This window comes from Cordyceps javanica, chromosome 4 (assembly GCF_051103115.1).
Source record: "Cordyceps javanica chromosome 4, complete sequence".
In the NCBI taxonomy this organism is placed as follows: Eukaryota; Fungi; Ascomycota; class Sordariomycetes; order Hypocreales; family Cordycipitaceae; genus Cordyceps; species Cordyceps javanica.
Window position 1 is genome coordinate 3538706 of NC_139298.1, and position 15197 is coordinate 3553902.

Below are 15197 nucleotides of genomic sequence, written 5' to 3' on the forward strand. Positions count from 1 at the left end.
CTGCCTCAAGCCAACGCTTTTGTCGAGCGGTCATGAAACCAGCAGCTCTAACTGATGCGAGAGTGAAGACTACGAGCTTTTAGTTATTGCGTACCTGCTAATTGGTGATTTTCTTATTTGGGAAACGGACCTATTGCCAGAATAATTGGTGCGATGCAGATTACGCCGATCTGACGTTCGAGAAGCCAAATTGACACTCCGAGCTGTAAAATGCAAGCCCAGAGATCTGAGGTCAAGAGAAACCAGGTTTCGCCAATTTTTTCAACATCTGATTCTATCAATGTTATTGCGGCTGAATCTCCGGTTTCTGCAGCACCTGCGGGGGACCTGATTAGTTTTGCATAAATGAGTCCGATGAGACCACCTCTTGTCATGGCAATAAATCGAAAGGCCAAATGCTGGTAGAATCCTGTAATAATCTATAAATCAAGTTTTACGGATCAGCAGGCATTCCATGTGATCAACGTTCAGCAGGCATACCGCAGTTCCAAAATAAGACAGTGCCACAGCGCCAATCAGGCCGTGGCCTCGACTCCGAATTTCTGGGGTATCGCGAGCCAGTGTGTTATCAATGATCGCTCCAATAATGAATGGTTGAGAAATGTTCAAAGCTACCAGCATAATCCGTGGTATCGCAACCTTGACGAGCTCAGTTCTCCATGCCCACAGAGTAGCGATGGCCAGCCCGTGTTGCCGGTGATGGCCCCCTAGACTGGTTAGATACGTTGCACCGGTGGTTTTCGGAGTTCCTTACTTTTATCCCATTGATATGATAGCTCTTCTGCCAACGTGTGTGGATCAAGCTTCTCGTGGATGTCAAACAAATCTTTTAATGTCAGAGCCTTTTTAGAGCCCTCCACGAGAAGTGAGGCCAGCCATAGAAACAAGCCACGGCTGAGAAAACCACTTGTAGCCTCTTTTGACAGTGTTGAGTATGCTTCTAGAAGGATTCCTCGCTTATTGGCCGTCTCTAATGCCAAGATGACCGATTTCAGGGCAAGTGCGGCGGTCGTGGTCCCCGCCAAGGCGCGAGAGCTGCCTCCGAGCCAAGCTGTCCGGGTTCGTACAATGTCAAAAAGAATTGAAAGGATTAGATACACCGATATCAGAAAAGACGGCCGTGAGGTATTTCTGTGCTCTAGAATAGACAGTACTCCAAGAGAAGTGGTCGCGATGAGGCCAATAGCTGCGGAAGCAGTGGCACTTTGGGAAGCCTCCGTGACCTGGAGTGATTGTTGTACCAATATCGCAAGTTGTATGCTGAAATACGCCACAATAGCTGCCTATATTCTCTCAGCAGCGAGTAAGAAGGGTCTATGTAGTTGACGTACAAGTTTAGCTGCAAGCAGCAATGATGGCCGAACCTTGAGTGACTTATGTCGCCAGAGGCGTATACATTGTGCTGTAGCAGCAGCAATGAACAAGCTTGATGGTAGGATTGATAGGGCAATTTCCTCAAATTTGACTATGTAGTCAATATCAAGAGTGAAAACGGCCTTGCCGAAGTTGGACACGCACCGGTGAAATCGAATCCCCCCCGACAAGCAGTAGAGGCGACCACAGGCCCAAAGGCGGCGTCGTTACACTTGTTAGATGTCGCATCCATAATCTCGGCGCTCCAATGATGCATCGTTGCAAAACGGAACTCAACACAACAGTATGCCATTGAACAGCCATATATAGATACTCGCTGTAAGGCTGACAGCCTCGTATTTAGCTCTGCGGGTACAGCACCAGGCTCGTTCGTTTGGCCGCGTGTATGGCTTGCGCAGCGGCCGCGCATGTGCGCCCCGATATCGCCGAAAACACCTCGTTTCTCATTTAAATTACTCGGCGGTGCCTTTCTGCGGCTGGGACGATCGAAAGGATTGCCAAACGGGCTTGAGGTTTGGTAATGCTTTACGTGTTTGCTCCAGCGTACGAAGGTCAAGGGTGCCCTACGACGGGCGGGTTAGTTGATAATTGTCAACAACAAGGCAATCACAACCAACCAGTTACCAATGAATGCTTTCGAGATTAGACGAGTCGATGGAGAAGTTGAAGCTCGTTCGAAGTCTGAGTATGGCCTCATAACTTCACAGGCTAACTTGGTGCATGTAAATGAGCGTTTTACAGTTGCCTTTCCTCCAGTTATAGTGGCTCAATGGCTTCTTCAGCAGCTGAATCAACCACCTGACTGGCCCCAACAGCTGTCTTCGTAGCTGCCTACCTATAGGTTTAGTAGGTGCTAAGTTAGCAGGCAACTACCTAACCCACTGCCACTGTACCTACCTGACTGGGTAGTAGGATTAGGTAACCAACGCCACTCTCCAGGCACCATGGCGAAGCTCCCCGCCTCCGTCATAGTGGGGCTGCGCCGAGCTGGCGTTGACAGCTAGCAAACTGAGAAACTGCATATCTTCTGACGAGCCTCCAAACAAACATTGTAATCCTCCAAGAACCAGTTCCATCACGCTTCAGGATAATTCTACTAAATATCTCAAAATATTGGGAAATCTTTCCAACACTGAATCTTCTGCGGTTGCTGAACAGCCAACAACATGACCTGCCCTCATCTAGAGGCGGCCAGTCAGCCTTCTCACCCTCCTCCGCGCTGACCTCGTCGCTAACTCGATCACGCAGATCTTAGCCCCCCAATCCTGTCTCAGTCAGTTTATCGCGAGGACTGTACTCAGTGCTTTGACTCTCTAGTATGTCGTGTCCCTTTTCTCGGCTTGGGCCACAGCTAACGTCGATAGGATGATGCCGATGGTCTCGATGTCTGTCTCCAGTGCTTCAACGGCGGCTGTGCTGGTGAACGCGCACATAGTCGCCTACACAGTGTGCTCCGGTCGCACCCTATTATTTTAAACATCCGCCGGACTCGTAAGAGAGTCATTCGCGACGAGCCACCAGCGAAAATGTCGAAATTGGCAATCGCCGCCGAGACCGACGAAGACCGCTTCGATACAGCTCTAAAGGCGCGCTGCCTCGAATGCGACATCGACCTTGATATTTCTGGTCCCAAATTAGCCCCCGTTATTTCGGGCGTAATGAAGGCAAACACGTTCTCTCGCAGCGAGGAGGTCAAAGCCTGGGAACAAGAGCTTGCTAGCTGCGAGCACATTCTTCTGATGCAGCAAGCGGAATCTCGAAAGATTGAACAACGGACACTTGGCCACTGCTATGCGTGCGACTTGCGAGAAAACCTTTGGCTCTGCCTGGAGTGTGGGAATCTTGGCTGTGGCAGGAAGCAGATGGGCGGTGTCGATGGCAACTCTCATGCACTAGCGCATTCCAACGAGTCGTCGCACGGCGTCGCTGTCAAGTTGGGCTCCATTACCCCCGAGGGAACTGCTGATATATACTGTTATAAGTGTGACGACGAGCGCGTTGACGAAAATCTTGGCGCACATCTTGCGCACTGGGGCATCATTCTTGCTGACAGAGAAAAGACTGAAAAGAGCCTGACCGAAATGCAGATAGAACAAAATCTGCGCTGGGACTTCAGCATGACGACAGAAGATGGCAAGGAACTAAAACCACTTTTTGGGCCCGGTCTCACTGGCCTGAAGAATTTGGGCAACAGCTGCTATATGGCCAGTATTATGCAGTGCCTCATGGACATGCCTGCCTTCCGCGATCGCTACTATCGTCCCAATGACGACCTTCCAGTTGTCGATGATCCCGCCAGTGATCTTGAAACCCAGCTGCGAAAGGTTGCCGACGGTCTCTGGTCAGGTCGCTACTCGAAGCCAGATTCCGCACTGACAAATGAGAATGGCATAGCACACCAGCAGGGTCTCGCTCCCTCTATGCTCAAACACTTGATCGGACGAGGGCACGCCGAATTCTCTACTATGCGACAACAAGACGCATTTGAATTCCTTCAGCATATCTTCAAGATTATCACGAGATCCAAGCATGAGAATGCCCTTTCAGACCCTACAAAGGCGTTCCGTTTTGTCTTGGAACAAAGGCTACAGTGTTTGTCCTGCAAGAAGGTCAAATATAGTACCAATGAGCAGGATAGCATATTCATTGATGTACCTCTCGAGAAGCTGCCAGCCGCTGAGGGAGAGAATGCTCAGCTTGAGGCTTACAGGCCTGTAACCCTAAAGGAGTGCCTGGACAATTTCACCAGTGCTGAAAGGGTCGAGCTGACTTGCACGGCATGTGGGAGCAAAGATGGCTACACCAAGCAGTCTCTTTTCAAAACATTCCCCGATACACTCGTCGTCAATGCGAGAAAGATGACGGTCATCAATTGGGTTCCCGTCAAAGTTGACGTTCCTGTCATTGTGCCGGACGAGCCCTTCCATCTTGATAGCTATCTCGCTAAAGGGCAGCAGTCAAATGAGGAACTGTTGCCGGAAGAGCCCGAGCCGCAAACACCGTCATTCGTGCCTAATGATGCTGCTCTCGCGCAGCTTGAGTCTTTCGGCTTCCATCGTAATCGCTGCATAAAGGCACTTTACGCTGCAGAAAACTCTGCCGAACAAGCTGCAGCATGGCTATTCGATCATATAGAAGATCCCAACGTTGATGACTCGCCACTAGTCATTGATGGGCAGTCCAGCGGTGCCGCGTCAACGGCCGATCCCGAAAAGATCGAGCTGCTAGGTGCTATGGGTTTTGCTGCACCTCAAGCCAAGAAAGCTCTCAAGGAGACGGGCGGAGATATGGAGCGTGCTGTTGAATGGCTGTTCAGTCATCCCGATGACCAAGGCGAATACGACGACGAGGGAACCAGTGCAGCGCCTACCACATCCCAAGACCCGCCAGGAACAGCAACCTTGCCAGCACTCTTCCAGCTCCAATCTATTGCCTGCCACAAGGGGACAAGCATTCATGCTGGGTAAAAATATTTCCACCTCACCCGAAGTCTTGCACTATCACTAACATCGTAGTAGTCATTACGTCGCATTTCTCCGTAAACCAAACATTGAGGATGCCAGCGGCTCTACTTGGGTCCTTTTCAATGATGAGAAGGTAGTGGAGGCGTATGAGGTGGAGGAAATGCGCAAGTTTGCATACGTATACTTTTTCTCGAGATGTTAGACGGTGCTGGGTATGTTTGCGAAACGGGGTATAAACAAAAAGCAGAAGCATATAGGCCGGAGTTGAGAGAAGGCAAGTTGCATTACGGGGCGTATTCAAGCTGGAGTAGACGCAGACATGTCGAAAAAAGAAAAAGCACGCCATTGTTTTTTTATCACTTCATTCATTAAATGTTTAAATACTGCCAAAGAATAGAAGACCCAACGCCAAACCATGGAACCCAAATGCTTCGCGGGGAATCTCGCATCAGCTAGTTGTCCTAATCGCCTAATCGATAGCTGACAAGCGTGTCGACTCGGTGGTTTGCCGTGCTAAACCCACGCAACTGTACACGCTCACCATTCTCAATCTCCTTGGCGTCCGAGTCCCCCCACTCGACAGGGACATCGCTGTCGGCGTCGGCGTATACGAGCACGTTGAAGGTGCAGTCACCGCTCAGCTGGGGCAGGAAAGTGACGGACGCGGTGATTTGGCGAAAGATGGCCGCAATCTCCGCCTGGATCTCCTGCTCCGTCTTCTCCGGCTCGGGCGCGGGCGCCGTGGCACCCGCGGCATTCTCCTGATCAGCGCGCGCGCCAGCCCCCGCCGCAGAGGATTTGGACTTCTTGGGCGCGGCGGTGATGTCCACGTTGAACTGCCAACGCTCAACGTGCTCGCCGGTGTCCTTGTCTGTGATGACGATGACGAGTCGCGAGATTTTGCCGCCCACCATCCACTTATCGAGCTGGGACATGATTTTCTTGATATATGCTTTCACTTGGTCGTCCGACGAGACTAAGCATCTGTTAGCTTGGGGTTGGGTTGCGAGCGAGTTCGAGACGTAGGTAGGCTAACCTAACATGTTGAGGCCATATTTCTTGACGCTATCCGGTGGTTAGCTTGCCATTCGTTCCTGCTGCTGCCTTGTTGTGTCTTACGCTGTAAAGTCTTCTGCCGGGTACACGCCTCGCTGGAATCTATTGCTTCAGTCAGTCCACCTCGTTGTTGGAGTCCTCGTTCGGTTCGCCCGTACAGGATTGTGTGGATAGAATATTGAAACTGGTAGTATCGTTAGCTCCGTGTGGAAAGATCGGGCATGCGACGCAATACTGACAAATTCAGCGACGAGTCGGGCGCTGCCCTTGAGCGACAGCTTGTGCACCTTGCTCTTGTCCTTCTCTTTGGTTGGTTTCTCGGACGGCATAGTGTCGGGCAGTCGGTCACTATTCAAAGATCAAATTTCTGAATATAAGCGGTGCGGGTACCAAGCGCGATCGGTCGGATCTGGTCGCCTGCGCAGTTTCGTTGTGTGAGATTGATGGGATGTTGTTTACTTTCGCATGAGACTGGCGGTAGCTACTGTGGATGTCCAGCGGGGTTCAATAAGTAGCGGGGGAGAAGCAGCTGTACTCTATATAATTTGACCGTTTCACAACGAAATGTCTAGCAATATGTGCACAGGCTTCAAGTACCGTCACTTGACTTTTTCTATTGGAACCATCATATTAGAGATAAAACGCACAATTTTCAAACGTCATCAAGTTTCCATTTTGCAGGTCTGGGGTAGCTGTGGCTATGGTTGTGGCTGTGGCTATAGCTGTGGCGTAATGGTGCCCCTCTCCTATCGATAAGCTGGAATTTTCCCGTTCTGGACAGCCATTGGGTCGCCTCTGCCGACCGCCAGATTTTTTTCCTGGCAGAAAAAAGAGTAGGCTTGTACTGTACAAGGCGAACAGGACGGATTCGAAACCATTTGCCAGTACCATTTCAATTGTTTCCTCAGGACTCATTTCACATATTGTGTTGATTTCTAAATTGTCACTGCATACTCTTTTTATTGTGTACGTTGCGACCATGGCCGCCACCAAACACTCCATCGCCGACAGCGAGGAGGCCATCCGCCCAGTCAAAAAGTCCAAGACTGTCGACAATGAGGAACCCTCGGAGAAGGCGCGCTTGAAAAAGGAGAAGAAGGAGAAGAAAGAGAAAAAGAAGGAAAAGAAGCGCAAGGCCGAAGCCGCCGCTGCCGACGATTCTGACGAAGTCATGGAAGACCAAGACGAAGCGGAGGCTAAGGCCCAGAAGAAGGCCCGCAAGGAAGAGAAGAAGAAGCTGAAGGAGGCGAAGAAGGCCAAAAAGCAGGCTCAGGAGGAGACTGATCCTGTTGCCAATGAGGAAGAGGAAGCACAGGAGGAGGCACCCAAACCCAAGAAGGAGAAGAAGGAGAAGAAGAACAAGAACGCGGCCACACCGCCCTCATCGGGCGCCAACGGCTACCATCAGACCGATGCTCTCAATGGTGTGGCGCAGGCTGATATCGACGCCTTCCTCCAGACGAACCAAATCACAATCACCGACCCCAAGTCAAGCGAAGCTACACTGCGACCGATCCTTGAATTCGCCCATCTCCCTCCGACAGATCTCTTGACCAAGAAAGGCACCCCGTTCGCCAACTACAAGGCACCTACGCCGATCCAGGCCGCCTCCTGGCCCTTTACCCTCTCCGGTCGTGATGTGGTCGGCGTTGCGGAGACTGGCTCCGGAAAGACCATGGCTTTCGCGCTGCCCTGCGTGCAGGCCGTTGCTGCCATTGGCAAGCGCGGCACCAAGGCCGTCGTCGTCTCTCCGACTCGCGAGCTTGCTATGCAGACACACGAGCAGCTTTCTGCTCTCGCCGCCCTCGCGCGCCTCAAGTGCGTCTGCCTCTATGGTGGGTCGTCCAAAGACGAGCAGCGTGCACTGATTAGCCGTGGCGCCGACATTATCGTCGCCACGCCCGGCCGTCTCAAGGACTTCATGTCGGATGACACTGTCAACCTGAGCGGCTGCGCTTTCGTGGTTCTTGACGAGGCCGATCGTATGCTTGACAAGGGGTTCGAGGAGGACATCAAGCAGATTCTTGGCAGCTGCCCCGCGCGCGAGAAGCGCCAGACGCTCATGTTCACCGCGACCTGGCCGTTTTCGGTGCAGTCCCTCGCCTCCACGTTCATGGTTGAGCCCGTCAAGATTGCCATTGGCTCCGGCGGCAAGGAGACGGAGAACGGCGCGGTCGAGCTGCAGGCCAACACGCGCATCACGCAGCGCGTCGAGGTCATGGACGGCAAGGATAAGGAGTTCCGCCTGCTGCAGGTGCTGAAGCAGCACCAGCAGGGTGGCAAGAAGAACGACCGTATTTTGGTGTTCTGCCTATACAAAAAAGAAGCCACGCGCGTGGAGAACTTCCTTAGCCGCAAGGGTATCAATGTCGGTGGCATTCACGGTGATCTGCGCCAGGAACAGCGGACCAAGTCTCTTGAGGCTTTCAAGCAGGGTCACACCCCGGTTCTGGTTGCCACTGATGTTGCCGCTCGTGGCCTGGATATTCCCGAGGTCAAACTCGTCATCAATGTTACTGTATGTGCAGCTCGCCCTGCAATAAACGAGTTTTATCGCTAACGGTTTAGTTTCCTTTGACGATTGAGGATTACGTCCACAGAATCGGTCGTACCGGCCGCGCTGGCAAGACTGGTGATGCTATTACATTCTTCACAGTACAGGACAAAGCTCACTCTGGCTCGTAAGTTTTAAGATTCTCTTTCCACATGTCAAAGAACGATAGCTAACAGATGATTGCAGACTCGTCAATATTCTCAAGGGCGCCAACCAACCGGTGCCGGACGAGCTCCTCAAATTTGGCACGACTGTCAAGAAGAAGACGCACGACATGTACGGATCCTTCTTCAAGGATGTTGACATGAACCAAAAGGCGACAAAGATTACTTTTGACTAGACGTAGATTTCGGCTGTTGCTGATGCAATGCATTGTTTTATTTGCCATGCGGAGTTTTTGGGTTTTCTGGTTTCATATTTTATACATTATTTCTTGGAGCTCTTCTTGGAGCTCTTGACGATGTCTTTCTGGCTATCCTTGAGGTTCTCTTGGGGGGTTTCCTTGGGGCTTTCCTTGAAGCCCTCGTTACCCCCTTCCTTGGGAGGCTCGCCGAGAGAGTCTACACACTCGACGAGAAAATCCTTCTCCATGAACAATCTGTTGAAAATTATGTCAGTTTTATCATGTAATACCTGCAAAAAGTTTGGGTCCGATATCATTATACAGGGGCAATAAAATGACTTACATCAACAAGAGCAGCACCACACCGGAGCTACCAATCATAATGGCAGCCGTCAGAGGGGCCTCTTCGACGTCCTTTACAATGCCTGCTTGATACAGGCCAGCAAATGTAGAGACGGAGACAGCAATGGTCTCATCGGGGATAAGTTTACGCACAGAAAAGGCGTCGTTGTAACGAGCGAAATATCGTTTGATGAAGAGAAGGCTCCAGACGATGCGGCAAAACATGTTGACAATGTTGGCATAGACGAGGCCCTGGGCACCCAGGCCCAGGACGCCCATGAAGAGGTACGCCGAGCCGGCAAACATTGCGGAGAAGAAGCCCATCCAGACGGACTGGCGGTGGACCTCGGCCTCGGTGGCGACGCTGGCGACAAAGGATTCGGTCAGGCCGTTGACAGCGAGGAAGGGCACGTAGAGGCAATAAACGGCAAGGACGTCCCCGGCGCCCGAACCATCCCAACGACTGCCGACGACGATGCGCAGCAACGGCGGTGCCGCAAAGGGCCCGATGCTTACGACAAAGCCGGACAGCAGGAGGTAGAGCCGTAGGAGTGTGTGAAGGCTCTTGTTGGCTTCGCGGACAGCCGAAGGCGTCTTCTCCGGCTTGACGAGCAACTTGGAAAAGTAGCTGCGCGTGGACTCCTCGATCGGCTGGAAGAGCAGGCGGGCAAGCAGGCCGCCGTAGTTATTGGCGAGGGCGTAGGAGCCCTGGACGACGGGCGAGGCCAGGAGGGAGATGAGAAACGTGTCGCCCTGCGTGAGGACGTGCTTGACGAGGCTCTGCGTCATCATGCTGCCGGCGAGGCGGATGGTCGGCCTGTAGAAGCGCGAGAGGATGAAGGCGCCGGGGCGGGCGTCGGGGATGCGGCGCGGCAGCAGCGAGTAGCCGACGAGGCGGCCGATGCGCCAGCCCGAGGAGACGTAGACGAGGACGAGCGCGGAGCCGTAGGCGAGCTGGCCGAGCGCCCAGGGCATGACGCCCACCTCGACGCCGCGGCGGGCGGCGTGGACGGCCGTGGTGAAGACGACGAAGCAGCGCACGCACGCGGCGATGGACTCGGCGGCGGCGCGGGTGCGCAGCAGCATGACGGACTGGAGCAGCACGAAGCACGGCTCCGAGAGCAGCTCCACCAGGGCGGCGAGGCCGTACACCTGCAGCGACAGCGTCATGTACGGCGTCCCCAGCGTGGCCGGGTTGGCGTAGGCGAGGTACGTCCAGCCCAGCGCGAGGCTGGTGACGGTGCCCAGCGCAATGGACAGGTAGCCGAGGTTGATGAGGGCCTGGCTCTCGACGGGGTCGAGTGAGGGCCTTTTCGTCGACTGCGCCGGCTGATGCGTTGCCGTTTCCTTTTCCTTTTCCCGGTCGTCGCTGTCCTTGACGACGCTGCCAGCAGGCGCGGGTGGTGTGGCGTCATCCTCCGCCGCCTCTGCCTCGGCTGGCGACGGCAGCGGCACCGTCTTGACGCCGTCACCGATGCTGCCCTGGCGCTGAATGGCCACGCGCAGGCTCTCGCGCGCGAAGAAGAGGACGGAGAGGTAGTAGACCTCGAGCTGCGTCGACAGCCCGAGCAGCGGGGCCGTGAGGTAGCGCACGAGGAGCTGGTTGGCGACAAAGGTGATGAGGCGCGAGACGAGCTGCAGGATGATGAGGATGGACGCGCCCTGGACCATGGTCGCGGAAGAAGAAGAAGGCCCGCCTGCTGCCGTCCCCGTCCTCGTCGGCGCCGCCTTGGCCGTCGTCACGGCGCTGCCCTTGACTGGCTTGGCCTGCTTCGGCGCCGAGCCGCCTTTCCTTGCCTTTGGCGCCATGGTGAAGACTTGGGTTGCTTTTTTTTTTTCTCTCTCTCTCTCTCGGGATATGAAAGCTGAAGGGGGCGAGAGAAGGAAAAAAATTTGGGAGGGCCGTGCCGCCAGAGGGGGGGGGATGAGGTGGGCTTTTTTTTCCCAACTGGCGCTGAAGCGTTTGAGGATTTCAAGATGTAGTGGTGAGTGGAGAGAGATCAAAAGGGAGGAGGCGGCGGCGGCGCGTTGGCCAGATTGGGCTCTGGCGGGGCGTTTGATTGGATGTCTTCGCGGCACTTGTAGTGTCCGGCGCAAAACTGTGCCCAGTAGACTTTTTTTTTTTCTCATCCGTGAATGATTTGAAGAGAAGACGAGGCGTCTCGATCTCTACTCTTGTATTCATTTCGATAGTGTCTGGGCGATAGTTGTGACTTCTGGCTGCTGCCGAAAGAACCTATATGGGGAAGCACAGGTCCGTGAGACAATGTTGTCTAGGGGTTGGGAGTTTTGCTCCAGATGCGAGTCTTGATTCTTGTCCAATGACTAATTCTCCGTGATACAAAGTTGACTACAGAAACATGTCGATTCTAAATTGTCTCTCCGTCTCCATCTACAGGTTTCTTTTTCGCCGGGGTCCGGGGAGAAGGGGAGTCATTCCCTATGTCCCGTCATAGGACGACAAGTGAATTTCTCTTTGAAATGCCCAGGAGAATCAGTTGGAGTAGCGTTCTGATTGGCCTCGTTGCTGAACTTTCCATATAAATAGACTCTGCGTGGCCTATCCTCCCAAATCTGCTCTCAGGTGTTTGACCGATTACTTGAAAATCACCCATCACGGAGCGTCGAGCTGATCGCTTGAGGAAGGAGGGTTAAGTAGAAGCAAAGCTAGGAAAAGTCAGGATACCAATGTAGTTGTGCAATGTGGAAAAAAATAAATAAAATGGCGGGATACCTAGTAAGAATGGTGACCTTCGTAACTGATCAGGCTCTCAAAGGTTACCTTGTCCTAAATCTCATCATTGTGTCGGAGGCCATTGCGATTTTGTCATCATCTTCATTTCTGACTTCTCACCACCTAAAGTATAACAAAGGAGCATGTCTATTCGTCAACTCTACCTCAAAGCCCTCATGTACGAGCACCGATGACGTCTCGTGTCTCTCAAACCCATGATTGTTACCAGCGTCGGAATCGAGTGATGACGCGCCTTACAGCCCTACCCTGCACGTCATTGGATGGTTCGGTCCTCACATTTCTAGATCAACTCTCTAGAGAGAATTTCTATAGAATCCCCAGGCACAGATATCCTCGTGCTAGTACGTGAGTAGTCGAATATGACGGCAAAAAGGGACGGGGCAAGCTCTGGTGACTGCTAACTAGCGGCTGCGCGGAGCCTTGCCGATGCACGAATACGTCATTCGTTTTCTTGTAGTCCGAGGCTGTCTATGTGCCAAGTCTCTGCACGAGGCATAATGTCTTGGATTACCCCATATGTATATCTTTGCGCCAAAAAGAGACGGGCCTGGGGGGGTGGGGGGATAAACAGCCAGCACCAAAACAGGGAGTGTAAGGGGGCACGGGAGTTTGGGTCTGCAGGGAAAGAAGAGTGGTAATTCCGACCTCGCTTTCTAGACTCTTGTAAAGCTTCAACTGCAGGACCTCGTCTCGTTCTGCTGCCCGGCTCCGAGTTGGTACGTGCTTCGTGACTTGTGTTGGCTTCTCACCAACAGGCTCTGCCTGCGCACCTTTGAGCGTGAGCCCTAATCGACGAACAATTGACCAATAAACCCTCCGTGTTGCCACATTAATGAAAAGATTTTCTCTTCTTTTTTTTTCTCCGATATCTAACCAGCTGCCAGCTTGAGGGCTCTTAGCGGCAAGATGCAGCCAAGAATGTGGTCCACCGCGTCGTACGTCACATACCACATTCCAACCACGCATCACGCAGCTGGCGACAGGTTTACAATTAGTTAGCTCGAGCTGTCTCTGGCTTCGTGTCTTTTTTTCCCCGAACGTAATTCCCTCATCCGAGGCGGTAGACTTTGGCGGTGTTGTCAGAGGTACGACCCTGACATGGCCCTTCCCGCGATGAAACGCCCGCGTAGAGGAACGTCTCAAACTCCAAATTGTGCACCATGACACATTCAAACCCCGAGACTAGACGGGAATGTCGTCATTCCTTTTTTTCTTCTTTCCCCGAAGATCGTCCCTTTCTACCTCCGTTCCCATCTCTTTAGCTAACATGGCACGCGATCGCTCACGACAGGCTTGCTGCTCGTTCGTTCGGGCCTCACAGCAAGAGATTCGAATCGCGCTTCCGCCATCTCGGTGTCAATCGATTTGAGGACGCTGTTCACGGGATATTGTCTCTCTAATTTTTTTTTCTTCATGTCCTCTTTCTCCTCTTCGCAGCTGTACTTCCTTCACCGGCCAATTTTTTCCCACTATGAGCAACAATCTCTCCATGTTGCTACTCTCGACCCACTGCCGGACCAACAACATCTTGTTGGTGGCCATGCTATAAGCTCGAAAACCAGTCTCCTTCTTCTTCTTCCTTTTCATTCTGAGCCCGTGAAACAATCGCACTGACGCGCATTAGCAAAAAAAAACCCCTAGCCCGACACTGAGTGGATTAGCTTATTGCGAAGAAGAACGTCCTGGAATGCGATCATCATCATGGAAACCCTGCTTTGGTGGCCTCGATGTCTCTGAACCTCTAGTTCTGGAAAAGATCGGTTGATGATCTGCTCATGAACCTGTTTCAGAGGGCTACAGCAGCTCACAAATGGACAGCTTCTTGACTAGAGATGGGTTCCTTGCTAAACAGTCCACGCCGTATATACGACAATTGTCGTGAGAAAGAGATATATAAGCTCTCTCCCTGCCCCTTTCAAAAGCCGGAGATATTTTCACTCATATCCACATCATACATACTAGGAATAGTAGATAGTTCCTCAGCCGCCTCATTTTCTGTTCTTCTACTTCTTTCTATTTTCATTTGCCTTTCTACATATTGTCCAGCAGCCATGCAATTCAAGACGCTCCAAGTCCTCGCCCTCGTCTTCGCCGCACAGTCGGCCGACGCTGCCCGGCGTCAGATCCTGCCCACCGGCAGCCCCGTCGGCGACGTCGCGGCACCGGCGACGTCGTCCTCGTCGTCCTCTTCGTCCACCAGCTCCGCCACGGGTGCTCTTCCGAACATACCCATTCCCACGGCCGGCGACCCGGCTGTTGCGCGGGCCAAGATGACCGTGGCGGCCTCCTCTTCATCAGCGGCCACGTCCAGTACATCCGCCTCTTCGTCCAGCACCACCACTACTTCCTCCTCTTCCTCTTCTGCGTCTTCCAGCACCACGCCAAGCTCGTCTACTACTTCTACCACTACTGCTACCACCAGTACTTCTTCGTCTGCTTCTTCCAGCACCACGTCTAGCTCCTCCGCGTCTTCATCTTCTCCTTCTAGCAGTGCGTCCAGCTCCTCCACCTCGGCTGCCGCCGCCAAAAGACGTGCGGTCCTGCCGACTGGTCATCCCATCGGCGATGCCGTGCGCGCTGCTACTGTTGCTACCGGCGTCAGTCGCGGCGGCGTTGCCGCGCCCCGCGCCACAGGCCCGAGGACGTTCAAGTTTGTGCGCAAGCCCGCGGCCGCTGCACCCTCCTCCAGCTAGAGGCTCTCCGCTCGATCCCTATTCCCTCGACCTCTGAGAGTTGTCGGCTCAGTCGAGGGCAACTTTCCCCCTTGTCTTTTTGGAAGGTGGAAAGATGGGCATACTATGATTGAACTACATTTACGAAACGTACTACGACCATGACGGAAATTGAAGAGAAGTGTATTGACACCCTTTTGCTTTTGGGCAAGATGTATACTGGAGAACTGGTAGCCGGACTACCCATCGCTTTTGTACTTTGACAACAGGTACTGTCAGGACAGGGCAATCGCCCCTCCTGACACTCGCTATACTATTTAGGAGACTTGAATATGAACGATTTTCTTCAGCCATCTACTAGGAATTGACCCATCCAAAATGTAATTGTCCAGTGATCTGCAAGGTTCGATATTCAGGGAGAGCCGGGCCAAACGTGAGCTCATTGGCATGCCAGTTCCGGTCTGAGACAGCGAAGAAGATATTCTTGTCTTGAATCTAGAGGGATTATCAGACACTTGCGACGATAGGGTCTCACTCGGCTCTCGCGGATTGTCTAACACATCGTCACCATCACTCTCCAACGCATCCTTCATGGTGCGTGAATAAATAACAGCTCTCGATTCATATATATTCATCA

General features: G+C 52.9%; 5 protein-coding genes across 5 annotated transcripts; 3 read left to right on the top strand and 2 right to left on the bottom strand.

Annotated features, from left to right (window-relative positions):
* Window positions 1–2540: 2540 nt before the first annotated feature.
* On the top strand, window positions 2541–5040 carry V2A60_006969 (ubiquitin-specific protease UBP14; the record flags this gene model as incomplete). Its single annotated transcript, XM_083258259.1, has 4 exons — window positions 2541–2568; window positions 2623–2690; window positions 2739–4837; window positions 4893–5040. The coding sequence occupies 4 exons, from the start codon at window positions 2541–2543 to the stop codon at window positions 5038–5040; spliced, it is 2343 nt and encodes a 780-aa protein (XP_083114385.1).
* A 259-nt stretch (window positions 5041–5299) lies between these two features.
* V2A60_006970 (spindle checkpoint protein MAD2) lies at window positions 5300–6223 on the bottom strand (the record flags this gene model as incomplete). Its single annotated transcript, XM_083258260.1, has 5 exons — window positions 5300–5814; window positions 5875–5903; window positions 5958–5996; window positions 6053–6078; window positions 6134–6223. The coding sequence occupies 5 exons, from the start codon at window positions 6221–6223 to the stop codon at window positions 5300–5302; spliced, it is 699 nt and encodes a 232-aa protein (XP_083114386.1).
* A 650-nt stretch (window positions 6224–6873) lies between these two features.
* V2A60_006971 (RNA-dependent ATPase DBP3) lies at window positions 6874–8788 on the top strand (the record flags this gene model as incomplete). The annotated part of the gene is made up of 3 exons (XM_083258261.1): window positions 6874–8412; window positions 8463–8575; window positions 8635–8788. 3 exons carry the CDS (start codon window positions 6874–6876, stop codon window positions 8786–8788), a joined length of 1806 nt encoding a protein of 601 aa, XP_083114387.1.
* An 86-nt stretch (window positions 8789–8874) lies between these two features.
* V2A60_006972 (glycolipid translocation protein) lies at window positions 8875–10942 on the bottom strand (the record flags this gene model as incomplete). Its single annotated transcript, XM_083258262.1, has 2 exons — window positions 8875–9046; window positions 9135–10942. The coding sequence occupies 2 exons, from the start codon at window positions 10940–10942 to the stop codon at window positions 8875–8877; spliced, it is 1980 nt and encodes a 659-aa protein (XP_083114388.1).
* A 2997-nt stretch (window positions 10943–13939) lies between these two features.
* On the top strand, window positions 13940–14581 carry V2A60_006973 (uncharacterized protein; the record flags this gene model as incomplete). The annotated part of the gene is made up of 1 exon (XM_083258263.1): window positions 13940–14581. The coding sequence occupies one exon, from the start codon at window positions 13940–13942 to the stop codon at window positions 14579–14581; it is 642 nt and encodes a 213-aa protein (XP_083114389.1).
* Between the last annotated feature and the right edge of the window lie 616 nt (window positions 14582–15197).